This window comes from Aythya ferina, assembly GCF_964211825.1.
Source record: "Aythya ferina genome assembly, chromosome: 8".
Taxonomy (NCBI): Eukaryota; Metazoa; Chordata; class Aves; order Anseriformes; family Anatidae; genus Aythya; species Aythya ferina.
In genome coordinates, this window is record NC_140304.1 from 30,531,730 (window position 1) to 30,557,815 (window position 26,086).

At 44.3% G+C, this 26,086-nt stretch overlaps 1 protein-coding gene across 8 annotated transcripts in view; it reads left to right on the plus strand.

The window, feature by feature from the left end:
• The window catches only part of NFIA (nuclear factor I A), a 250,327-nt gene extending 225,600 nt beyond the window's left edge, over positions 1–24,727 (plus strand). For all 8 annotated transcript variants that reach the window (XM_084528533.1, XM_084528535.1, XM_084528534.1 and 5 more), the window contains one exon: positions 17,559–24,727. In XM_084528533.1, the coding sequence (XP_084384659.1) occupies positions 17,559–17,576 (18 nt within the window). In that variant the 3' untranslated portion in view covers positions 17,577–24,727. The remainder of the gene's footprint in view (positions 1–17,558) is intronic.
• Positions 24,728–26,086: the final 1,359 nt, after the last annotated feature.

The window sequence follows — 26,086 nt, forward strand, 5'->3', positions numbered from 1 at the left end:
TTGATAGTGTAAGGAAATAACTTCTCTAGATCTGCTCCTGTTCTCTGCATTTCCTGAATTAGACACTGGTATCTTTGTAGCTTCTTTTTTTCAAGCTTTTCTTTATCTCTAAAAAAGCCACCTCATGCCTCAGGTGCATATACAAATCTAATTGTGCAATTACTTTCTTTTCTGGGGACAAGGGAAAGACTGTTTTACTTCCCCATAATCCTTTTAGAAAACAAACTGCAACCTGCGATTTTTCACTGGCAGCACTTTAAAACAAAGGGCACGCGGGGAAAAAAATGAGCTTTATGCCGTGTCCTGTAGGTTAGCAGATGTGAGCTCTGTCAGGCAAGGGAGGGAGGCAAATTCCAGAGTAGATGGTCCTTCTGCGATAACAGCCAGTCCGCACTGCCTAGACACTTAATTCGGAGGAATGCGGTGCAGGTGATGCCCCTCGCTGCGGCTGGAGGCGGCGCGGGCAGGGGGGAGGCAGGGAGGCAGCCTCGCAGGTAGCAAGGGCCGAAACGGTGGAGGATTCATAGATCAAAGTCAGCACCTCGAGTGGGAAGCTAATGCAGCTCCTCCGGAGCTACCGCTCCTGCGGCTGAAAACTGCACGGCTGTTCTGTGCCCAGGTTCCATTGCCACCCTATGGAAGAAAGAAACCAGTGCACACATTTTCCTTTTTGACAAATAAAACATGTGCTTTGCTTCGCGGGGATTTTCCTTTTTTTGCTTCTCGCTGAACCTCTGCCACGGCGCCCTGCCCTTTGCACTGTCAGAAAGGGATGCCGAGCTGCCAGCCTCGTGCACAGCTCGTGTTGATGGGCTTTATTAATGAGTACCACAAGCTGCCTGTCCTTTTCTGCCTCTGCACCCTTCCCTCTGTCTCCCGTTTCCCAGAGCCCAGGAATTGCGCTGGGCAGACACGTAGCACCTGCTGGCCCGCGGGGAGGAAGGGCAAGGTCAGGATTTCGTGGTATTGCTGCCGTGTGCTAACAGCTGAGCCACCGCTTCACTGCACCAAGCAGTTCGTGTCCAGAAGTGCAAGGGGTGTGTGCGGTTTGTACATGGCAGGGGACGTGCAGAGAACATGAGAGGCCGCAGGAACAAGATCAGGCCTTTTATTTTGGGGGTTCTGAGCAGGACTATTTATAAGCCAGGCCAGCGCTACTTGTTGCTCAGGTGACTGTTCCTCCCCTGGATAGGAACACTTATCCCGAGGGCTGAAAGCACCACTTGTGTTTGAGCATGAATGAAGATGAAGAACACTAATTTAGAAGCATTTGTTTTAATCAGCTCAGTCCCCCGAGGACTACATATTCCATAAGGTAACCTCACTAGGCAAGCACGTGTGGCTTTGGAAGAAACGTAAACTACAAAGCACTTTTAAGCAGGGCCTTAATTACCCCTCGCCTTTTCTTGGCCCATAGCAGTGAATGTAGTGGCAGCTTCAGAAGGTGATTTGAGCACAGGAATGATGTCTGACCTGGGTGGAGAACAGAAATTTGCTCTCCCAGCAGAGCTGCAGTGTCCGAAGCAGCATCAGAGTTTTAGGTTTCTCCGGGGTGTCTGTGGGCCCTATGCCCTTGTGGATTGCTTTCCTACTAGAGATTTGTCATACATATGAAATGAGAGACCCAAAATGGAGATCAGAGACAGAAACATAAAGAACAGTTGGTTGTGTGAGGAGAAAGTTGAGGAGACAGCTTACCCCAATTGCCTGGGCTGAAGGGCACTGAAGGAGGATGGGTTCTTGTGGGCTTAAGCCCTACCGTGACCACTGGAAGTTACAGTGCCTGATCAAAAACCGTCCTGCTGCAGAACCAGTGGCACCACACTACTGATACATGACCTGAGTGCTAGTGCTGTCTTTTACCTTTTACCCTCCAAGCAGCTGTAGAGGTCTGACCCTGAGGGTGGTCTGGAGATGGGTTTAAAAAGGTGACACAGGTCTAAAAGTGTGAGCACAGCGAAAGCAGTGTCAGTCTCTATCAAGCACCAACAGGTCTCAGACCCTGGGAAGCTGAAAGATTTCAGATTCTGCCTTTGCTTTGTGTTTAGCCGTATTAAACTCACTTTTCTCTTTTGTGGAAATTAGTTGAGGAAATGTGGGCTGAATCCTTTGCTGAGTTAAAATTGAGATGGTTCCACCATGATGGGAGCAAAGAGCCCGCATGCAGTCATGGTGCTCTTGATGTGCCCCTGATCACATAATAGCTCTGTAGCCACAAGTCCCCAGTGCTGCACGAGTGTGAACGTGCTGCTCTGATCACAGCTGCTAATGACAGTCCGGTGTGTGCTCCACAGAGAGGAGATACAAAGGTGACCAGAAATCAGGGTCACTTCCCAATTCCCATTCCCTTCAGTGTCTGTTCAGCTCAGTGCACAAAGCCCATTTAATTGAGCTCTCGCGCAGAGGGGCAGTATGAAATTTCACTCTCAAATCAGTTCTTAAAAAGCAGCGGAGAACAGTATGCCTCAGGAAGAAAGCACATGTTGCACTATAAAGGTAAAGGTTCATAGAAGACAGTACCATCATGCGGCCTTATCTTCAAAGTGGGCTGGAGCCCAATCAGTTCAGAAATGCCTGGGTTACTCCTCGGCAGGGGTGATCCTTTTTCCTCTGCTTTTTCTTCCTCCTCCTTGCAGGCTCCAGTGAGCGGTTCAGACTTTTTTTTTTTTTTGGAAACTAACACTAAGCATCCTATTTCCAATAGATATAGCATGCAATTATTTACAATGGACATAGATGAATTTCCCAAACTAAGCTATTAAACTTACTGCATTTTTCCCCTCTTTACAATAAACAGGAAGCCTGTGCGTAAGGCACCCTTTCTGTGGGTTTTATGGCCATTACTTATGCTCCACAGTAGGGGAGAAGAGAGAGAAGAAGTAAGTGTGGGCCTGGTGGGAAGAGTTGGCAAATGCAGAAATATGATGAATGAGCTGGAGAGATTTAATTTCTTACTAAATTCTCTGCAAGCTGTGTAACCTTTCTTTAGCTAAACAATTACTCTAAAAGGCAATGATTTTCTGCATTTTCATTGAAAAGTCTTCATAATAACAATGGCCTATGTTCTCCTTCTTGAAGAACTTCTGCCAAAAAAACAGTTTTCTTTTTTCCATTCAGCAGGAAACTGTCTTATTTTTTCAGTCTCCTATTCCCCACTAACATGTATTTACAAGGCCTACCACTTACTGCATGGGGTGGGAAGAAGCTTCCCCTCTGGCCAAATCCTTTTGGCCTGTCTCCTCCGTAGGGAACTCTTGCATCTTGCTCGGAAGAGGAGTGTAGCCACTGTCAGAGACACAATACCAGGCCCCAGTGACCATTTAGTCTGACAAAAATGACAGTTCCTCTGTTCACAGGTATGGAGTGCGTGGCAGGGGACTCCCAGATTTGTTTGTCGGTGGCCAAGTGGCTGTAGTGGCTTGCTGCTGTAGTGGAGGTCGTGCTCCAAGACGGGAGCAGGTTTTGACCTTTGTGTGGTGGGGGAGACACACATCGGTTCTTTCAAATCCAGGATGCTCAAAGCACAGCCAGGTTGTACACCTTGTGGCTGTGTGCCATCAGCCACGCTGCCCAGCTCATTAATTGGATGGGGTGCAGGTCCTCGCTGAACCACACATTCCTGTGACCACGTGCTTTCCTTCTGCAGAGTTACACATTTCCTCCACATGCATATGTACACACACAGACTAAACGTACAAGTATAAAGCCAGATTATAGTTACGTACATCTTACTGCTTTTACTTGACTTAGCTGATTTCCTGCCACCCCACGCCCGCCCCCAGCCTCCATTGCAGATAATGCTGTATTGGATTAGTCTGCCTCAGTGCTGCATCAGGTCCCAGATCGATTTATTGACTCTGTCAGAGTGGCTAGTACAGTAATTGTTACAAGAGCAGAATGGAAAGCAAGAATGTGTCCACATAAAATATAAAAATGACGTTTTGTTCTTTCTTTCCTCTTTTGCCCTATAGATCTTTATGTGTTTACACAGCGGAGGGCACTTTACTTAAGTTAATCAGTTCCTTCTACATTATTAATTGCGACAGTTAGGGTGCTACATGGCGGCAAACGTATTATTGAAAACATTGATCTCACACTCACGGTGTGGACTTGAGTAGGTTTTGTATTCCTTCCCTTCTTTTGCAACTGCTTTAGGGTACTATCAAATCATATTTCTTTGACTGACAATACACCATCAATACAATTGATTTCCAGGAGAGGCGGAGAGGTGCTCGTGAGAAAGAAAAAAGTGTGTAGACCTTTAGGGTATTCTGCAGGCTTGGAGAAGGGCTGATAGAAGTTGGTAATCACAGTAATTACATGCCTGGCCTGATTTCTCTATTTTGTAAAGAGTATTAATTTAAGAGCTGAAGTTTCATGAGTGTTGAAGATTTGCAGAGATGGCATGGTGAGACCTTTTAAAATCCATGTAGAATGTATACCCTTAAAAAAAGACATACTGACTTTTTACAAGGGTTTTAGAAGTGCCTTTGAAAGACATTTCATGAAAGTTCAGCTTTCGCAGCTGATACCTATATGAGCTCTATAAATTCCACACAGCCTGACAAACTCCAGTAGGTGTCACATGTGACCTGGATGGAAAAGGTCAGCAGCTGAATTTATGGCTTTTGCATTTACTGGAACATTAAGATTTTTGCCAACTGCCATATATACTTTTTAACAATTCTGCAGTCAAAGGATTAGGACCACAATGTACAGTGAAGGTCAAAAATTAAAGGCCACGGTCCCTACAAGCTTCCAGTGGGTAGGCATTAAGTTTCTTCTGTTCTAAGAACCACCGTTGCTTAACGGTCTTAACAGACAGGTCAAGGAATAAACAAGCTTCAGAAGTGAACACCTTGCAAAGTAGACTATCTTGCTCTGAAATTAATAGGAAGTTCCGTAAGAAGGGCCCAAAAAACAAGAAGCAATTTCTTACTGGAGAAGGACTCTCCAGTTTGCAGCAGATCTCATGTTTGCAAGACAGCGAGCATCACTGGTCCTAGTGCTGGACCATCCTAGACAAATGTGAAAAGCATGCAGAGAAAGATTTGGGCTTCAAAAGGAGTAGAGCAAAATGATATGGCAAAGTTAGTGTAATTTTATTAAAACCTGTTTATATTTTAAATTTAACAAAGATGTCTGTTCTTAGTGAGGATTACTAAGTGTGCCAAGATTTAGCTTTCAAGTTTTACCTGGGTTTAGTGTGACCAGTTCAGAAGAGCTAAGCGTATTGGTTTTTTAGGTAGTTGTTTTTATAGCATATTCTACTTGCACAGAGGTGGCACAGGAAAAGTTTAATCCAATAAAAAAGATCTTTTTTTAAAAAAATCTAATACTAAGAAATCACGAGGCTACACCTGAACATATCTTGTTGGCTGAACTATGTAGCCTTTAGTTACTTTGATTATTAATACCCAGCATTGAAAACAGTATTGACGGTGTAATCATTTTTTTTTTGGCATCTTCACTCACATGAACCAACTCTTACATCTAGTTATTACACATGAAGAGATGCAGGTAAATACATTTCAGAAGTCAATCAAATGTAATTTTAGTTATGAGATAAAACTAACAAAAATCACTACCAATAAAATGCAGACTGAACACAAAAATTTCTGCATTGCTTGGAGCAACTTAATACAACTTTAGATACCCTTTTGTGCATTTGCTATAACTCCATCTTTTTAAGCGTGGCAATAGATTTGCATGTGGGATTTTTTTTTCCATTCATCCTTGCATGTGCTAAAGAATGAGTTTTGAGATTTTTCAGGAATATTTTTACACATAACATTTATTGTTTGGCTCTGTCTCTCTCTCTCTATCTTTTTTTTTTTTTTTTTAAAGTACTTTCTTGTAGTCTTTTGGGTTAAAGATCACATCTGTAAATCTATGGTATTGGACCCAACTGTACATTCATTGAAGTTGATGAGAGCAGGAGATGGAAGATTTGCTATTGGCAAGAGTTTGTTTTAGAAATACAATAATCTTTTTGTTTGATTGTATTTATATTTTGCTTCTAGCTATGCACAATAGAGTAAATCTAGTCTTTTTCAAGTAAATGTGATAAGGGTTAAAATTCACAATCACTTCATAGAGGGAAGGCTTGAACTGCGGTAATCATGTATCTCTAAAATTTTCATTTTGTGGCTGCAGGTAGAATCTCTCAGTGAATCTAAAAGAATATTCCTTGATGTAGAGACGGGTTTAGTTTGGGTATTTCCCCAATTTACTGGTCTCATCAGCTCTATCTGAAAGTACATGACAGGTTACGTTTTGCCCGGTTTGTTCCTGGTAAGAGGGGAGGCTCCACAGGCACTTTATAAACTCTTTGTGCTGGTAACAGCAGTGATGAGGGCAGAATCCGTCCCAGGAACTGTAGCTGCTTTATCACTTCGGTTGATGCTGTGTGAGTCAAAACAGAGCTCAGGTCCTCCTGCAGTGGCTGGAGGCTTTTCAGGAATATGAGGAGTAAAAGTAGTAACATTTAAAAAAAATATATATTGGGGGAGAGCCGCAGTTCTCAGCACAATGGAGCAGCTTACTTACTGAGTACAAAGAGCCACTTCTACAGTCTATTTTCAGAGAAAAGCCCCACATTCAGTGACTCATAAAAGCGAAGAGGCACCTTTTGATTTTAAGTTCAAGGTTTACATTAGTAATTTTGTCTGTTTTCTCTGTTAGTATTAATTAAATTGAGATAGTTTAATTAGTACTACTAAATTTGATCATTAGTAGCAATCCATTCTGCCCGCCATACTGCAGAAATATGATGAAGCAGAAGTAACTAAATTGTTTAATTTCATCTCACTTAATGACTTTACACTCCACCAGGACTCTCACTGGCATCTCGCAGTATGTGTGAAAATCGCTCCCCGCTAGGCCGAGACCCAACTCCCTTTCGCCAGCCACGTCTCATACGCCCCCCCCCTCGCTTGGAGGCAGATAACGGAGTTATCTGCGTCCTTTCCGAGCCCCGGTCACCCAGATCCTGTGTCGTCCCCACCCCGCTGGCTCGCATGGAGCTGGACAGGGCTGCTGGGCCACCACGTCCTGTCCCTGGCCACCGGGTCACCGCTGTGTAACGTGAGAAGCCCCAGCATCGCCGCCGCTGCACACCCGGTCCCGAGGATTGTGCACGGCCTTGAACTTTCCTCGGAGCAGTTTGTTCAGTTTAGCGAGGTACAAAGCATCAGGAGAAATGCAGACATCAAAAGTTCTCACATTCAGGAGGCTTTTTTGTTGTTGTTGCTCAGCTCAATGCCCTCTCGGTTTTCTTTTTTTGTAAGGGGAGATTTGGGAAGGGGGGGTGGGGGGGGGGGGTTCATTGCTGAATTGATTTGTTATTCCTCCAGCTCAGTGTCTAATTTTAAGGTCAATGTGGCAAAAACTCCAGACTTTCCCTCATACCCCTATTCCTGACCATGATAATTTGGGGATGGTTTGGGTCTCCTTGCCCAGCACACCTAGGACCTGCAGAAATTCTGGTCCCTCTTCCCTTCCTGAGGTCTCTCCAATTTCACTGCCCACCTCAGACAACGTCCCGTTGCCTCAAATCCCGTGTCCCCAGCCCCCAGGCTGCCTGTCAGTCTGCACAGCCCCGTCCCTACTGCCCCGCTGCCCCTTGCCCGGGCATCCCCCCTGTTCCTGCCCTGCCTTTATCAGCTCGCTTGTGCTGCCTTTGCCTTCCCGGCAGCACGGCGTGACTGCTCATTTGTCTGCTTCACCCACAGACATTCGGTGCCGGGCAGAGACCAGGCACCGAAGGCTTTTGGGAGGATTTCGGAGCCTGGTGCGGAGCACTCTCTCTCTCCCTCCAGCTCGGGTTATTAATTCCCCTCCCCGCGCTTTCCTCTTGCTCTAATAGGACTCGCAAGGCAAGCCAGAAAAACAGCTCAAAACTCCCCTTTGTGCCCCAAAACTTCCCAAAAACGGAGCCTTCGCAGCAGCTCAGCCCTGTCTCCCGGGCCACCCCGTGCAGGCAGCTCCCTGCAGCAGGCAGGGGCTGGGGGCAGTGTGTCTGTCTGTCCGTCTGTCTGTCTGTGTGTCCGTGTGTCTGTGTCTGTGTGCCTGTGTCTGTGTGTGTGCGTGCGCGCGCTCAGGCTGCCTCGCTGCAAATGGAGCTTGGGAGGCCCAGGCCGGGGGTTGATTTTTTTTGGATGACTTTCCCTGATTGTCTAAAGCAATAAAAGTACAGAAATTTTCGGGGGAAATGGTGGTTGTGGGGAGATTATTTTTGCAGTCCTGATGCAGGCAAAACTCCTGAGGCTTCGGGAGAGTTTCGCTTGCCTGAGGACTGCAGGAACTGGCTTAAATTGAATAAAACTGTAAGTACAGTATGGGGGGACTCGGTAACAAGGAGTTCTGCAAAAGCAACAAAACCAGAGAGCACAATGAAGAATGGAGCGGGTTACGCCGCGGTGAAAGTATGTACTGGTTGTTATAACACCGTGCCGCTAGAATAAATTATGTCCCTTTAAAAAGTAATACTTTAACTGTGGAGCTATATAGAGACAATTAAGACGATATTGTTCTCCTCATTTCCCTGCCCCCCTCCTTCCTCCCTCTCTCTGCAGTAGCTCTGTGGAAACTTTTAATGCTGCAGCTTGAAACTTGGGCCTCTGGGTCTAAAATGCCTGAGAAAGCACTGCGGGCTCTAACTGTAAAACATTCCTTCGGCGGGCCCTGGAAACAGGGCGCGCTGGCGCAGGCGAAGTTCAGAGGGATCACATGTAAATGAGGGCTGGCTATAGACTCCCGAGGAGCGTTTTATTTCGCTTAAACCTGAACTTGAACTTGCGAACGCGCTGCCGGAGCGGGGCCGGGCAGCGGGCGGCCGTGAGGGGCCGGGAGCTGCGGGCCTGGGGGGCTCCAGGCTTTGTGCCGCGTCCGGAGGCGCCGGGCGAGGAGGGGGCCCTGGCCACCACAGCGTGGGGACAGGGGGACGGCGGGCGAGGGTTTTGGGGAACGGGCTCCCTGGGGCTCCCGAGCGGCTCGTTTCTCCTCGCTGAAGGGTGGAAAGTGGCAGCACGGCGCATTTGCCGTCCCAGCCTGCGCCGAGGGCTCTGGTGGGAGCCCCTTGCGTGAGGTTATAAGCAGATCTCAGTCCGGATGTGCACTTTATTTCACGGAGGGGAAGAAATAAGTGAGATTTAACTGTCGAACTGTTGGCACTTCTGAGTAAATTTAACTGTGTTGCTAGAGGATAAAATACAGGGCAGTCTCAAAAGTGAGGCAGAAAGAGTGCAGAAATTAAAATCCCTTTGCAGCGTATTTACTTTTAAATCACAATAGCAAATGCAAACCGCAGGGCAGCTTTTAAGGCCTTTATTTGCTTCTTCGATAAAACGTGCACTGATATCTCCTCTTCCCCTTGCACAAGACAGGGGAGGCGAGGAGCAGCTCGCGGCCCCGCCAGCAGCCCCAGGTGAGGTGGGGACGGTGCGGCCACCACCAGGCTCTGCCCGCAGCCAGCACAGCCACTGGGCATGGGGGCACCTTCCCCCCAGCTGCTTTTGGCCAGTGGGACATATTTGGGTCATTTCTGGTGACTCCCAAACAATTTTGGCTGTGTCTGTAGCAAAACTTTGAAAGGATGAATGGGTGAAAAAAAAAAAAATCTTTTTGGCAGTTGCTCAGGAAATATCTACAAAGATGTCCTTTCTGGAGCAAGATATTATTTCAGGGTTTGTGTTAGGATCATTTTTATTCTGTGACAGCGCATAAAGAGACCAGGACAGAGCAATGAGGTCTGGCATAGCTAAAATCCCTTCTGTGTGTGTGAGGTTATATAGTTTATCAATGCAGAAACCACCACGGGCTTTGCAAAGTAAACAGCTGGCTTGATTCTGTGTGCTGCACTTTGGAGTCATCTGTGGGATTTAAATGGCTAGCCTGCGATTTTTGGAGTAAGGCAAATATATATTTTTTTTTCTTTTAAACATGTCAAAAGGGTTTTGCAGCCATTTGTTTTCTTAGTTCCTTTATTTGTTAGGATTTTCCTTTCTGTTTCATTTTGGTTTATTTTGCTTTTGCAAACGTCTTCGCTGCCACCAGCGAGACTCCAAATAAAATAAAAAAAAGTTCCTATCCCAGTCAGAAAACCTTATGGCAGCGACAAATATCACAGAAAGCCATCGTCTCTCTCAAAGATTTCATCTCACCATCCACTTAATCCGCTTGCTGTACCTCAGATCTCAAGTAACTTTCATACTGTGGGCTCACTTTAATGGATAGAATCTATTTTTCATGAAAAAGCAGGAAATAAGCTGTCTTTCGTACAAAGATTTACAAAATGTAATCATTGTTGAAATATTCTCTTTGAACTGCCTTGTCCGCAGGGGTGTCTGGCTCCCAATACCCCCGTTTCTTTAGAACACCCTTACAAGTTCTTCTGGTAGATCAGGTACACTGGTGGTTCTGGTCTTTGATGTCTTGAATGAATGAAAGAAAAGCATAATAAAAGAGAGCTGTTGATCAAGCATAAAATACTCTTTAAGCTGACAGAATGGCAGAGTTAACACATTCTAAGCTGCTTTTAGGTTTTTCCTTTTTTCCTCACATTTTCCTGTGCTTTGTGTACAGTGGGGGTTTTTATTTTTTGAAAAGTCTCTGATCTATGTAGTATGCCGTCCTCTAACAAAAAAACGAAATGGGATTGTTTCTCTCTCTTTCTCCCCTTCTTTTTTTTTTTTTCCTCGCTCTTTCACTCAACTATCTTTTTTTTTTTTTTTTTTTTTTTAACAGCAAGGGTTACGGTTTAGCATTACTGCAGTGAGCTTTCAGAGTATGACGAAGTTTAGCAGTTATTTTGAAGATTTCAAAGTCAATTTACTAATAAACAAGCTCGTTCACTTAACTGTTTAGAAAAGCGGGGGCAAAACTTTAACTCACAAATTGTTTCCAAAGTAAAATGAAGATCTTCTGTCCAAAAGCACAATTGTAAACCGAAAGAGCGACATAAAAATGACCTCATTGTGAGAGAACTTTCTTTTAGAGTCAGAGAAAAGGGAAAGTTTTCTTCCTGTAGATCTAATTTAGATCTTAAGTTCCCATACATTATTTATACATCATATTCAAAGTGCCAGCCTACTCTGCTTGCTGGATTACATTTCAAACATTTGCCATTGATAAGTCTTCGCTGTATTATATTCAGACTAAATGTGAATATGTCATAGCGCAGTCAATCTTTAATCCGCTGAGCTTCAGGTTCGGGCGGCAGGGGGTCCAGCACTCAGAGCATTGCTTTATACTTGAGAAACATCTGGGGCCAGCTGGGACACTTTACTGGAACATTCAGATGTCTGGAACAACAGCAGGAGTTACTGTATGAGTGTGTTTTCATAGGTTTGGGAGGGTTTGGGGTGACTTAGTTAAAAACACGAGCTATTCCCAACTTGAGGTTTGAACCCAAGCAGAAATCTTGCCTGAAGTGAGCTTGTTGGTCCCAGGAGAGAAGTGGTTTGGACTACTATACATTTTTAATAGTCAGCAGGCAGAAGTCCATATTACAGAATTATTGCACATAATTTAATGCAGTTTGCCACAATTGGCATTCTCGCAAAAGCTATTGGATGCAGCGCTACTGTACACATCGCCTGGAGACTAGTGTCCCTCCCGGGACAGGTTTTATCTTCCTCGAGACAGTATAAATATGCTCGTAGTGGGGCGTGTGACTCTCCTGGGTTTGGATTTTGGACAACCAGAAGATTCACTCACTGTTTTATGTCCCTTTGGGGATGACCAACATGCTACTTACGTCCCTTTTGGTATTCCATTTTGGAAAATATAATTACTAAATAATTAATCCCAGCTCTAAGAAAATAACTTGCATAGGCACAAAGGTGACCTTGTCTTCAATATTCACCTTTCGGTTTACACAGTAGGATCAAATTTCATGCCTGGAGAAACTCTGGAGAAACCAATAGAAAAGTGGGACGAGTGCAGGCACGGGTGAAGTGGATGTGGTTGCTCTAAGGGCAGGAGCCCTCGCTCCAGTTGCACCAGAAGACGAATTACCACAAACTTCACTCATCCTGGCAGCCCTTTTGAAACCATACCAAAGCCCAAGTTCTGGCCTCTTACTTTCAGATGACCTGCCATAGGGAAGAGCCGTGCCGGCAGCTTTCACAAGGCGATGTCTAACAGACCAGCTTGCTACCTAGCTGTTTACATTCTCACTTTATCTTTAAAACCAGAAGGACTCGTTACCCCGATGCGCCATCCCAGGGTTAATGTTTCTGATTGCCTTGAAGTTCTTGCAATGACCGAAATGTCATCCCCACACAAAACAAATGAACTGATGCGCCGTGATGAATCCTTGCAGGTGCCCGGCGGTCGTGGTTCAGGTTCAGCTCTGCTGCTCAAACAGCCTCTTTGCCGGCAAGCTCTAAAGCTGCAAGGTTGATGTTTTTTTTAATTCAAGCCCTTATCAAAGGTGGATTTCCCCGCCCAGGACGGAGCAGTGATAACTTGCTGCAGCCGTGCCAGGGGCAGCAACGGCCGCGGTGCAGCGGCAGACGCGTTTGAAGTCCCGACAGCTGCCGGCGCTCTGCCGGCACCGCGCACCAACACGGCCCAACCAGGCCGAATCGTAAAGAAAATGGCCGGTGCGGAGCAGGCCTTAGCCCTAAGTGGATGAGGTGAAGAAAAATCTCCTGTGTGTGGAGTTTGTCAGAGTTTCAAATGTGTGAATGTCCTTAAATAACCCACATCGCCCGGAGAAATAAGCCAACTGTCACACCCAGTTCTGGATTCCACATTAACAACCTCCTTCCGCAGCGTTAAACTTTGCCCTTGAGGACTTTTGTTTAACTTCTTAATTTGAAAAACAGATAGGGCTGCTTTACAACCTTCACTTTTTGCGCGAGCTGAAAGGCCTCATTGTTAGCGCAGGGGATGTGCAGGTAGAAGTAAATTTAACAAGTTTTCGTTTGATTGTCTTTCTGTTTGGAAACGCATGAGCCGTGTTCACGGCTAGGCTAGGGAGCTGGGGATAAAACATGTCGCACAGGAAGGCTGTTTTAAGAAGGTTTTTATAAACAATGGGCCGGTTTCTGCGTTCCTGACGCAGGCAGAAACTGCTACCGAAGTCAATGAGGCACTTTCAGCTTTTCTCCTTTTAAACATCGTGAATTGCGGAGCGCTTCCTCGCTGTTCTTCCAATACAAAGGACCCGATTGTCAGAAGTTGCTGAAGGATTTTTGTGTGTCTGTGCTATCTTCAGAACAGCATAGGAAACAAATAGACTCCCGCTATCAAAGACACATAATTGCCATTTCAGACTTCCTGTTTAGGATTCAGTCAAGTAGATATTGTTTATGGTTCATAAAACCTTACTACTGTGAGGATTCTCAGATACTGGCAGTATAGAGTTTCAACTTTCATGGTGCTGTAAATTAGAAAAAAAAAAAAAAGTGTGATAATACTCCTCCGAGAACAGTAAAATAGAGCTCTGCAATGGTTAAATGGAATTTTATAAGCACATTCGGTGTGGAACTGTTTTGCATTACATGAGTTGAATACCTTAGAGATGACACACATCTGCAGGCACTTTATTAAATCCTTAGTCAGCACTTTTCGACCTGATGAGATTACTTCTTCATTTGACTGGAGAAAGGGAAGCGAAGATCTCGTGCCGGACTGCAGAATTCTTTCTGATGTTTCACCTTGAGCGCCGGGGAAGGACAGCAGGATGCTCCGCAGGACAATACAGACCTGTGGTGGCACTGACAGCGGTGCGGCAGTAATTGCACTGAGTAGGACCTTTAGCTCCACTAGATTCATTTAGCTCTAAACTTGCTGGTACAATAGTACTGCAAAGTAAATAGAGGAAATAAAATACTGGCTCCTTTATGAAAACGCAAGGAGATCATATCGTCCTGACTGTATTGTGATAGTGCACATGATTTAAATGGAGATTTTAAATTAAGAAAGGCAATACGCTGTTCTCCAGCTGGGGGTAGTCGGATAGATTACAGGACGTGAAGGGATAAAACGCATGAGGGGGCTCGACGGGAGAGCCCCGCTCGCACCAAGTTGTGCAGCACCCTGAAAGAAAGCAAAAAATAAGTCAGCAGTCCCAAGGTATGGACCTGGGCTTCTCCCCCCCTGCCCCGAGCCCCCTAACCGTGCAAAACACCCGGCAGATCACAACTATCAGAGCTCCGACACTTAATATGCTTCCCGGACGTGTTCATTCGAGGCGCTGAGGTCTCCTCTCCCCTTGCAGGAAAGTTTCACAGGTGCTTCAGAAGGACAATGGAGCTCTTCAGACATAATCCGGGAAGACTTAGACATGTATAGGAGGCTTGAGGGGGATATGAGATCTTAATATTAGAATGATTAGTAGAAAAGGAGGATCATTCTGTGTGTGCATTTCAGCTGTAAGACGCTCTAAATTAAAACGGTATCCTGAGAGCAGTGCTGGTGGGATCTGATGAGTAAATGCACTCTCTGTCTTGCTGTTCTGCTGCCTCAGCCCATAAAACATTTCATCAAAGCCGGGCTGCAGGAACAGCCAGCGCGCGGTGCAGCTGTTTGCGAGGTACTTGGAGTTTGGCTCCTTTAAAAGCAGCTTTTCAGTAAAGTCAGTCCGGAGCCCCTGCACGGGAGTTTAAAAAATACCCGTGCAGTTTGGGTTTGATCCCGTAAGGGTTAATTAAGTTTTGCATCGGTATTAAGGCTGAGCAGTGTCTGCAGGAGTCATATTGACACCCTGGTGCATGGTAACTCTACTCCTTTATTGACATGTTGCTAGTCAAGAGCACAATAGCACTCTGTGTCTGCAAATCATTGCTAAAATCATCTCAAGAAAAAAAAAGTTTGAAAGCCTAACGCTAGACAAAGGCCCCAGAGCTGCACTGCGCAGCGAAAAACTCCAGAGTCAGCAACTTCTATTGATTAAAAACTAACCTTTAAAGTAACTCTCAGAGTGTGTGGTTAGCATTTAAATTTAAACATGTCATGAGTTGATTTGTGTTACTGAATACCAACTCAGAAGGAGTTACATTCACATCAGATTTTTTTTTCTAATTCCCTTAAGCAGCTAAAGTATTTCATGAAATGTCAATAGGGCAGGGGAGAAAAAAAAGGTGTTTTGGAGGGAGGGGACTCGCGCGGAGCCTCGCCGCTTCTTTTCCCATGCAAATAGTCACCCCAAAAAGAAAAGTGTGGGGAGCGAAACACAATAATTAGACCTTTGTCTAACTTTCCCAAGTGCCAGAGAAAGACAGATTAATTAAATACACAACAGTGTTGGTTTTTGGAGTGGGGGTCTCTCTCGCTGTGTAGGTCATAAATTAGGCAGAATAAATACTTCAATGTGTTTGCAGCGGGCTGCTACGTCAGAGCGGCTGGCGGGCGGTGGGAGGGCGCAGCGCGGCTCTTGCTAATGACAGTCACGTCTGGGGCTGTCTGGTTGCTCGTAGCAACGAGACATGATGTAACACCGGGATGAACTTGAACTTGGGGGACTTGAAAAGGGAACAATAGACCAGAGCAATCAATAAAGCCTATTTCAGTGAAGGATTACAGAGCCGCTCTGGGGTAACCTTGTCTGCGAGGCGCAGGCTGAATAGCAAGACGCGTGAAGGAGCGCCGGGCCGTGGGGGAGCGCGGCCGCGCGGGACGGACGGGGCGGATGGACGGATGGACGGACGGGCACACGGACAGACGGACGGACAGGCCCAGGGCATCCCTGAAATGGGGGCCGGCAGCGGGAAGGCAGCCTTCATCCCCGCTCAGAGCCAGCGGGGAGCAGCCGGCCTCCACAGCGCGGCAGCTCCCTTCCCGTCCTCCTCTATTATTATTATTTTTTTTTATTTTTTTTTTGAGCAATCTGCTGCGAAGTCAGAGGGGCCTTGCGAGGCCAGGGCAGCTCCCGCTGCCGTCACCCGGCTGCCGAGCCATGTGGCCGGGCCGGCGGCGACGGGAGCCAATTGGACATCTGCGATATAGATTTGAAACGATCGGCGCTGAATTTTTAACCCCTTTGCTCCTCGCTGCGGCCTCTCCACGGCTGCAGGCCCGGCCCAAGGCCGCCGGAGATGCTCCCGCCAGGCCCGGGAGGGCCCAGGGCCCCCGCGCCGCTCCCCCGCACAACCAGGGGGCCGGGACTTGGCACCGCCTCGCGAATCCTGCAGGAACTCCTCTCTGTTTATGAACTTTACATATGAGAGCTATTTCGCTTAATTACAGCCCGCTTAAGTCTAAATAGAAAATCTGTAGGCAATAGATGGAGCCGATATGGGACTGGCGTGTTTGTATTCAGGAGGGCGAGCGAAGGAAGAGTTCGTTAATGAGGTGTACTGGAAGCGGGACAACTCCTGCGATCGTGCTATTTATTTTACCGGTTCCTACCTCCATGGCAAAACCACATAATCTTGAAGTCCCACACAAAACTTGCCTCAGAGTTTTCTGTAAATGTTCATAAATCCTCCCCGGGTTGATTGTACTATCAATCAAGTCAGATGCTGAAAAGGAATAGAGGAAAAAGTTGGTAAAACTTGTCGTCAGTTTATACCTGCACACGTATGCACCTCATACATTACAGGGCCCAGGCTAAAAACGCGGGGTGTCAGCAGCAGTCCTCTAATACCTGGGCCTTTTCTGCTCGTTTTGTTTTACTTTGGGCTAAATCGCTGCTGCTCGCTGGTGTGCTCCCACCGCGACGTGTCGCTGCCCCTGCGCACGGTCCCCGGGCCTTACACTGCCCTCATTCATCTGGGGTTCGGGTTGGCACGGCCCTTTGGGGTCTCCCCGGCACCGTCCCAGCCCCTCAGCCCCACGTGTTGTCCTGCCGGGGAGTGGAGCTGCTTTCTGTGCCCCAGCATCTGCGCCTTTGGGTTAAGGACGGTATTGTTGTGTGCTCCGCAGAGCTAAAATCCCAGGCAATTTCCTCTCTTTGGAAAGGGAAAAAAAAAAAATCTTTTTTTTTTTTTTTTTTTCCCCCCAAAGAAAAGCTATTAGTTGAGGTTTGCGTTTTGTTTTGCAACACAAGTATGCCCAGAGATACGGGACATTTTCGCTGATCCACTTTCCCCCAGATTTGCTTTATCCTCGCTTTTCTCTAGCGATCCACTTTCTCCTAAGAAAACAGCCCTGTTGTTGAATTTCTGTGCATCTGTTCCAGTGAGACAGTTGAAGCAGGGCAGTATAAAGCAACAGATGCTTATGCTGGCACATGCCTAAATACCCAAGAAAACCCCGACTGCAGGGTGATAAATGGCACCGAGACGCGAATGTGTATCGCCTTTTCAGGGGATTAGACAAAAGTGAGCTAGAGGGATCTTCAAGCCATAATCTATTAAAAAGATTGATAACTTGTAACATGACATGACCCCCGTGTTCGTCTGTAGCTATGTCCAGCGACTGTCGCTGAAAAAAAAATATATTGATTTGTACAGTATTTTTAATTAAGCTTTGTAATTAGGTCGATTCGTCACAGCCTCAATTAGCCCCCCTCTTGGCGGCCGAGGATCGCCGCGGCGCTCGGAGCCCTTCCCGCGGCAGCGAAAGCGAGCGGCCGGGCTGACGAAGTCTCCTCTTCTCTCTTGCAGTCCTGGTACCTGGGATAAAAGTCTCCGCTTCCCACCACCCACCGGACAGACCACCTGACCCCTTCCCACCTCTGTAACACGAAGCAGCAGCAACGCAGCGCAGCGACTTCACATCGGCGGAAGGGGAGGCGAGCAGACACCGACAGCAAACTCGTACATGGAAATGGCAAACGTTATGGTTGAATGGCAAAGGCCGTAACTTTTTCGAGATTTTTTTTTTTTTTTAGACAACTTTAGGACTGTTGTAATTTCTCCTATGGTGCTGGAAATGGTTGGGCTTCATAACTTTTGAAGTGTTTCATTGGTAGTGTAAGCGTTAGGTGACACTGAGTAGAACTAGCCTCTGCTGCTGCTTACCAACTCGCTCTTGTAACACACTTTCCATATGGAGCCTAACTGTTTTACAGTATCCTCATCGATTTTTTCCCATACAGGTGTGAGACTTCTTGAGAAATCATGAAACACACTTAAACTATAACTTTTGTAGTAGCTGAATTCTGCAATATATAACTTACCGGACAGACATAGAGCATGTTTTTCTGTAACATATCGGAAAAAAAAAATGCAGGTTTTTTTGTTGTTCTTTTTTTTTTTTTTTTTACAGTCGGCACTTAGATACGTAACATGAACCATAAGAGCATTGTCAACAATTTTTTTCCACTCGATTGCAGAGCGATTTAAAACATCGAACTACTACTATTCACTAAAAAAAAAAAAAAAAAGAAAAAAAAGAAAAAAAAAGTTTGAAATGCTGCACTTACATTAAAAAAAACATTTTTCAACAATTTTCAACAATTACACAAAAATTCACGCAGAAATGGGGAAGTTGGTCTGTTTTGACAGAAACTGACAGGAATCAATCAAAACAATCGAATTTTGAATTGAGTAAAGTGCAATTTCATTGGATAGCTAAATATCTTTGTAAGATAGAGATTGTTGAAAATTCTATTTTTGTTTTCCAAGTCCTTCCACCCCAGGACTCTAAATTATTGGGGTAAAAAACAGCCTTGCAAGAAAAAGGGGAGCTATTTTTGCTTTTTATGTTTTTTATTGTTGAACTTGTATCCCTTTAAAACTGAAGGAAAATTAAAAAAAAAAAAAAAAACAAATCTAATGGTGCTTTTACCACAATATGTTAACTACATTAAATGCTAATTAATCATTTTCTGTTATCAAAGCACATAACTAAAATTAAATCATAATATCTGTTAATTTTATAAGCTAAAAGTCACTATAATGGATTATGCCAATTCTGACAAATTTTACGTGTTTCCGGCAATATAGGGTTTATCAGTTCTCAAACACCTTGGGAATAATATAGAACGGTCCAGAAATTAAAACACCTTTGTGTCCCTGAACTGGTACATTTTCTGGACTGCGAAGAAAACAATACAGAAACAAATGCTGATATTACAACTTATGCCAGTTCAAAGCAAGGGCACTTGCTGAAGAAGAAAAAAAAAAAAAAAAAAAAAAAAGTTTGGACCCCAAACGTCCTGTATCTTATGTACAAAAAAAAGGAAAAAAAAGAAAAAAAAAAAGAGTGCAAGTGATTTTTTCTATCAGACAGCGGAGCACCCCTTTGCTTCACATGCAACTTTAAGAAGGTTTCCTATACTATACATATATATACGTTCTGGTTGGCAAGTCCAGCTAATCAGAGAAAGTCTCTGCATGTTCTAGTGTTAGTAACTAATTTTTATATAGTTAATGTAGGGTAAAGTAGAGTGCATTAAGACACAATATTGTAATCCCTATTCCAGGCACTTGCCTTTAAACTATGTTTGTTCGACCCTTCAGAAGGGTTTCTACTACTGTCCTATACAATCAAGTAACTGAAATTCTTGGGAAGACACTTTGCTCCTCATCTTTTCCCTGAAACAATGTTTTGTTTTGTTTTCTTAATTTGCACGAAACAAAAAAAAAATTCCATATCAATGTGCCTTGCCCTGGATAGCGATTATTTGTGGAATTGTTGCACATGTTCCTATATTGAAAGGGGTTTTTCCCTAGTCAAGCATTTGGAGACACTTTTTGTAAATGTGACTTTTATGTCAGCCATTGTCAGTTTCAACATCTAGAATTAAATAGGATGTTAGTTGTTCCGCAGATAGGAGTAGTGTTTATTGTCCTGTATGGTCAGTGGCAGTGCTATTCTGAGATCTGTAGATGCTAGATTATCAGTATTTTTGGATGTTGCTGCATTTTACATTTTATTTGGAGTCTTCCTTTTGTTTTGTTTTGTTTTTGTTTTTGTTTTTGTTTTTTTTTTTTTCCCAGATATATGAAAATATGCAATACCTGCTTATATCATGTAGAAAAGCTTAGCAATTATTAATTTTTCTTTTAATTTTTTTTTATTTGACCAAAGTTGGTGCTGCACTTGACGCAGTGTGTTTTAGGTGTTTGTCTTTGTACTTTTGTGATTTTGAATGCACATGCAGGAAGGGCTCTTCTTAGAGAAGCAGTCAAACTGTGAAGCACTAAGCTGAACCCTGCTTCAAGCAATTTTTGTTTTACAACTGTTCCTTTCACAAGCAAGCCTTAAAAAAAAAAAAAAAACTTCCTTTTTCTTCAGATCCCACACCCATTTTTATTAGCAGACTGCAATCAATCCACATTCAATAAAAGTATATAATGCCCATTTTTATATGCACGTTTTTAAACTTCCAAGTTCTGAAAATTGTTTACTGGTTATTCTCTATTTAAGGAAAAAATAAAATGTTTTGGATTTTCATATGTGTCTGATAAGTGGTTGAGTAGTCATTTTGCTCTATTGTATTGTGTGATTGTTAGTATATGGTATCACATCCTCTAGCCAGCATCCTTTGCCTTCCCTATAGCACTTAGCTGGGCATTACTTTATTAAGACATATGTGCACTAAAAAAAATAGCAGCTTTCAGTGCTTCACAGTGAAGGGAAAAAAGCCTAGACAAACATTTTGTCAGAACCTTGCTATGAGACAAGGTATTACCAGTAAATTGGTTGTATATACAATAAAATTGCACCCTTTTTTAAACAAAACAAACTAAGCAATAGTTTGGGCAGTTAGTTGTTTTTAGTGAGCATGTTGTAGTCATGGCTGCAAAGAGAGAGAATTAAACTGCCCACTCAGAAGATATGTAATTTGTATGTTGTATAGTTTTATTGATTACACTGATTTATTCTACCCTATTTTATAATGCAGGACTTTTGTAATGTTGTTTAAATGAGGAAAAATTTCTGTCAAATTAGCTTAGTGGAATTTCTGATTGTTCGTTATAAAGGCAGCGTTCATAGAATTGCTTTTTTTTTTTTTTTTTTTTCCTTTGGGAACTGGATTTAAGTTAAAAACTTTCCTGTTTCCTTTTTGTATGTATTTAAATACAGTTATTTTTCTTCTCTCAATGGTATAGCATATTCCTATGCTTGAGAAGTATAGGCTACTGAAGAACCATTGTAAATGGACATTACAGGTATGCTGTATTTTTGAAGGTATTTTGTCATATTAAGTTTGATGACGCTAAAGTTAGGGAATTCTGAGCAGAATTGCGAGAAAAAAAAAAATGTTTTAAAGGCTTTAAAACATTAGGTAGGCGGTCGAGGGTGTTCACCAACAGGGGTTGTAAAGCATTACACACTAAATCCCGTTTTTTGTTCACCTTGCTGCCACGCAGCCGCCGCGGCAGCAGGGCGAGGAGCGGAGGCCTGGCAGGGCAGCGCCGTGCCCGCGCCCCGGCCCTGGCTCAGCAGCAGCAGGTTTCGGGCCCTCTTCCCTCCAGGTTGCTCTAGCAGTTATGTTTTTGTTTTTTTTTTTTTTTTCATCACACGAACAACTTTTTTCTCCCCTCCCCGTCTCCTTCTCTCCAGAAGTTGTCAGACGCACAAATTCTCTGACCTGCAGTCACCCACCCACCCATCCAAATTGAAAGGCCTAGGAAAAGTGCTTAGCGCGAATTGACTTTGCCAGTTAATTCCTTTCTTTTTCCTCTTTTTGAACTAGGGCACTTGCTTTTATCATGCCGCACACCCCAGCAATGCCATTATTTATTCCTCTTCCTTTATAATAAAAACTTACGGGCTTAAAGTTAGGCAGCCATGGTACACTTTGTCTCTGCTGTTTATTCCCCCTCCCCCTTAAGGCCGAAGGGGAACAGAAACACCAAGTTTTCTCAACTCCACAGTATTCAGTCAGCCCACAGGAATATGCAAAATCCCTCTAACATTTTTTTTTTCTTTCTCTATTTCTCTTTGTTCCGTATATTTGCAGCTTTGTAGTAACAGTGTTATAAAATATTTACTGTACAAAAATACAAAAAACCCAGATACATAGCCTAAAACAGTTTTTTTTTCCTTGTGGTGAATTTTTTTTAAGAATGTCAGTTAATATTGTACTTTGCATTGTGTCTCTGGAAATATCTTTTTTTTTTTTTTTTTTTTTTTTTTGGTAGAAGGCCTCCATCGAACAAAATTAAAACCATAACCGGCATGACAATGTAAGGAGAGCTTCAATGGCACCTAAACAATAAATAAATAACAAAATAAACCTCATGAGGTCTGTTGGAGGCAGGTCTTGTGAAGTTAACACTGCCTGCTAGGCAGGATTTTCATTAAATCAAGCTTACAATGCCAATTTTGTCTTGAAGTCAATGCATGTATTACTGTTTGACAGTAAACCCAGCTATGCCATCATCAAGTCCAAGGCTGCGCAATAGTCTAATTAGTATCGAGTACATTTTCCTTTTATTTTTTCCAATAAAAAAGCAGTGGGATGAAAATTGCTTTGATATATAGCAGGTAACATTGAAGCTATTCCATAGCACTTAACTGTAGTGAATACTGTGTCACCAATTCTGAAATCAATTTAATGTTTAATGCAAATCCATTACATGGTGCTATTACAGGCTGGCAAAATGATTTACAAAAATGTGACAACTTGGGCTCAATTCACTCTGCTTTCCAACAATGTAAATGCATAGCAGTGTTTATCTGCATGAAAACTATGCACTAATCTATCTGAAAAAAAAAAAAAAAAAAAAAGAAAAGAATATATCAACTTTGGTATCTACTTTCCGTTTACTTCAATCCTTGCCTTTTTGGTCATTGTTATAATGCCAGCTTTAGGACAGAAAGAGTTATAAGAAAACCAGCATAATACCTGATATATTAAAATGTAGTGCCTGTGAAATCTGTATTATATTGCTCTTCTGAAGTAAGATTTTTCTACACCGGTAGCCTTCGCTGTCTGTCAGAACCTTCTGATATAGGTGATGTAAAATAACCGTACAATATTAATGCATGCTATTCCATAATGCTTAGTAGCTGTATGAATATTACTCAAAGTTATGTTAGTCTTTTTTTCTGACTTGGTTCTTGTCAGATAGGTTTAAAGATATTTCACTGAGAACGCAAATTCTGTCTTTTCTTGATTTGGGGTGTTTTCAGTATTTTGGAGGTATACATTTACTTAAATTCAGTATTACTTGTGTTTTGGGTTTTTTTTCTTTTTTTTCTTTTTTTTTTCCTTTTTTTTTTTCCTTTTTTTTTTTTTTTTTTTTTTTCCTAGAGGGCAGGACATGGTGTTTGAGACCAGAAATCTGTGCCTGGTAAGATTTTCGTCTCAAAAAGCTACCCTAAGAATTCAAAGAGCTTGCTCTGAAGAACATACCATAAAGTTCAAATTTTAAGGGACAGTCCTTTAAACCCATAAACGAGATTGAGCTCGTCTTGCGAGAGATTTCTTAATGGGCAGCGGTTAACCAGGTACCCATGCTTGACCCTTCTTCACACCAGACTTCCTCATATAGAAGAAAAAACCCTTAAAAAAAAAAAAAAAAAAAAAAAAAAGAAAAAAAGAAAAAAAAAACCTCATGTGGTTGTTTAGTTTCATGCACAGTTGCAATATTTTTCTTCAGACAAACTCTGTACAAACTTTGGGCCCGATTCATAAAAGCTCATTTGCTATTAACACGGGACTCTGGTGGGCTTTTCTCCTCCAAATTTCGGATCACTTTCTGTCCGAGGACACGCTCTGGCCGGTCCTTCTTTCCCCAGCACGCGCGCCTGCTCGCTCTCCTCTCCCTCCTCTTTCCCTCCCCACCTCCCCAAACTCCGAAGGAGAACAAAAATCGATGGGCCAAGGGGCCGCGGAGGCAGGAGGGGAGGAAGCGCAGGCCCATGCTCCGACACCTCGAACGCGCAGGCGTGCGAGAGAAAAGGGAGAGGCAGCGGACGGGACCACCCCGAGCCGCGCTCCGGCCCTTGCGAGGTTTTGTCACGTTGAGGTACACGCTGCTCGATTCCAAAAAAGAGATGCTGTCTGTACCAGAAAAACGCGCTAGATTGCTACCTCTGAGCTCTAGAGAAAACCTTCGTAAAGGAGAACACTTGTATACAATGTGAACTTTTGTACTTTGTATGCTTCTTTTTTTTTTTAGGGAAGACTATTTTCCACTTAGTTAATCTTCTATGCTCGAGCATGAACAAAAACAATTGTGTTCAGTGAAATCCCCCCCTTTTATCTGCATCCACAAATTAATATGAGGGAAAAAAAAAAAAGATGAGTTTCTAGACGGAGCATGGTAGGAAGAGAGTCCCCAGCTTGGCATCTCTGCCTTGGCCGCTGCTTGCTCTCGCTGCGGGCGTCCCTTGGGGGAAAGGGCTGCAAAATTCCTTGCTTTGGAGACACAATCAAGGAGAAAGCCCCGCTTTGGATGGCTCAGCGGTTTCTCCGCGCAGTTGAGCTTTGACCTAGCCCTGGCCCGCTTTCCGAGACTGGTCCAGCCAAGTCCCTCGGTGTTGCTTTTAAACCCGGGGCACTAAAATTTCCACTGGCCGCGTGAAAGATCTGCTGCAAATTCACTTGACACCCGTGTTAATACCATGTCGTGTTCATTTTTTTTATGAGTCAGGCCCCTCGTGCCTCTAGTATACTTGTATTGACTCTCATAGTTACCATTTTAGTTTTACTGTGTTCTGTGAAAAAAATTGTAATTGGTTGAGAATCACTGTGGGCATCCATTCTTATTCAACTAAGTCTCCGCAGGTTTTTTGAGCTGGTGTGGATTAGTTTAACTCTTGTATTCAACCATTAGTGCTACCACCTTCTCACATTACAATACAATTACTGGAAGCAAGTACTGCATTTCCTATGCAACAAAAAAGGAAAATAAAAAATTGCTAATGCTAACGGGCCGTGTTGTTTTTTACTTGCACAGGGTATCTGCGCGCTCGCGGCACCGCGGGACTCGCTGCGAGGCCAAGTGCTCCGGGTGCATGCACAGGGCCAGCACCAGCCCGCCCGCCTCGCTGCCCCAGGGTCCCCAAACCACGGGATTTTGGTTAAATTGAACCACAGTCGGTGCATCAGCTGTGCTGTCGGTGTCCCCTCTGCACAGAATCGCTCCTGCCGTGGTAACCAGCTGCATCTCAGCAAACCTCGGCAGGTTAAATCGCTCACAAAGCACATCTAGTAAAAATTAACCGAGATTAATTAATTCTGCAAGTGCCACGATGTATCTTTAAAGGTAGCTAAGTGCTAAAAACACCACCACGTTGGCCAAGCACCGCAGTGCCGGCTGCGTTTCAGCCGCTGCTGATGGTGGAGACCTCGCAGCCAGCCTGGGCTGTGCTGTCCTGCACCTCCCCGCGGGGCTTCTGGGGCACGGGGCAGAAAGTGAAGCTTCCTTCACTGCACTTTGAAGTTTTTCCTCACTTGATGCCTTTTTCCTAAAAGAAACACACAGAAGTTAAGATTTGCAGAAGGCAATTTTTTTTGCGTTTCAGCAATTTTGCCTGCTTTCTGCATGAAAACTGGCACAAGGCTGGGGCAGCTGTGCTGGTGGCCCTGTGGGGACACGAGGTGGGGACCCTTGGGTGCACACCCTTCCCTGGGCAGCACCAGCTGGGAAACAGCTCTTCCTTTTTCTTCTGGGGACAATTAGTGCTTTCCAATAAGTAGTTACTCGAAGCTCACAAAGCACTGGTATTTCTTTTCTTACACCCCACCCCCCCATTTCATTTTGGGCTTCCAGGACAGGATGGGAGGTTTGGGCCGTGCACAGATCTAATGTCACTGTCCTCTGGTGCCCCCTCCATGCCCTTCACCATGCCTTTAGCCTCACCCCAGCTCCGTGCCTGGTCACTGCTCCAGCCACGGCACCAGCATTTGGGCAGAAAATTCATCCTGGGGCTGCAGAAACGAGCCCAAAAGCTGCTGGTGCCCAGAGGGAACCAGGAGAGGCTCCAGGAGGGCGGCCAGATTTTTTGCCATGCGGGGCAAAAGCTGAAGGGGAGCAGCCACCTGTAGGGCTGGGCCTTGGTCACCCTCTCCCTCGTGCTTGCTGCTGGTCTTGCACTCGTTCCTTCTCGCTTTCTCCTTCTTTCTTCCTGCAGGAAAAAAAAGGTCTCCATCAGCACCTAAGGAAATAAATCCCATTCATTATTTATCGCTATGAAAAAGTGTTAGCTGGGATCGGAGTGCAAGAAGAATACGCAATAGCCTGACAATAAAAAAATACAAAGTTTGGGTGGGAGAATCACTGAGTGG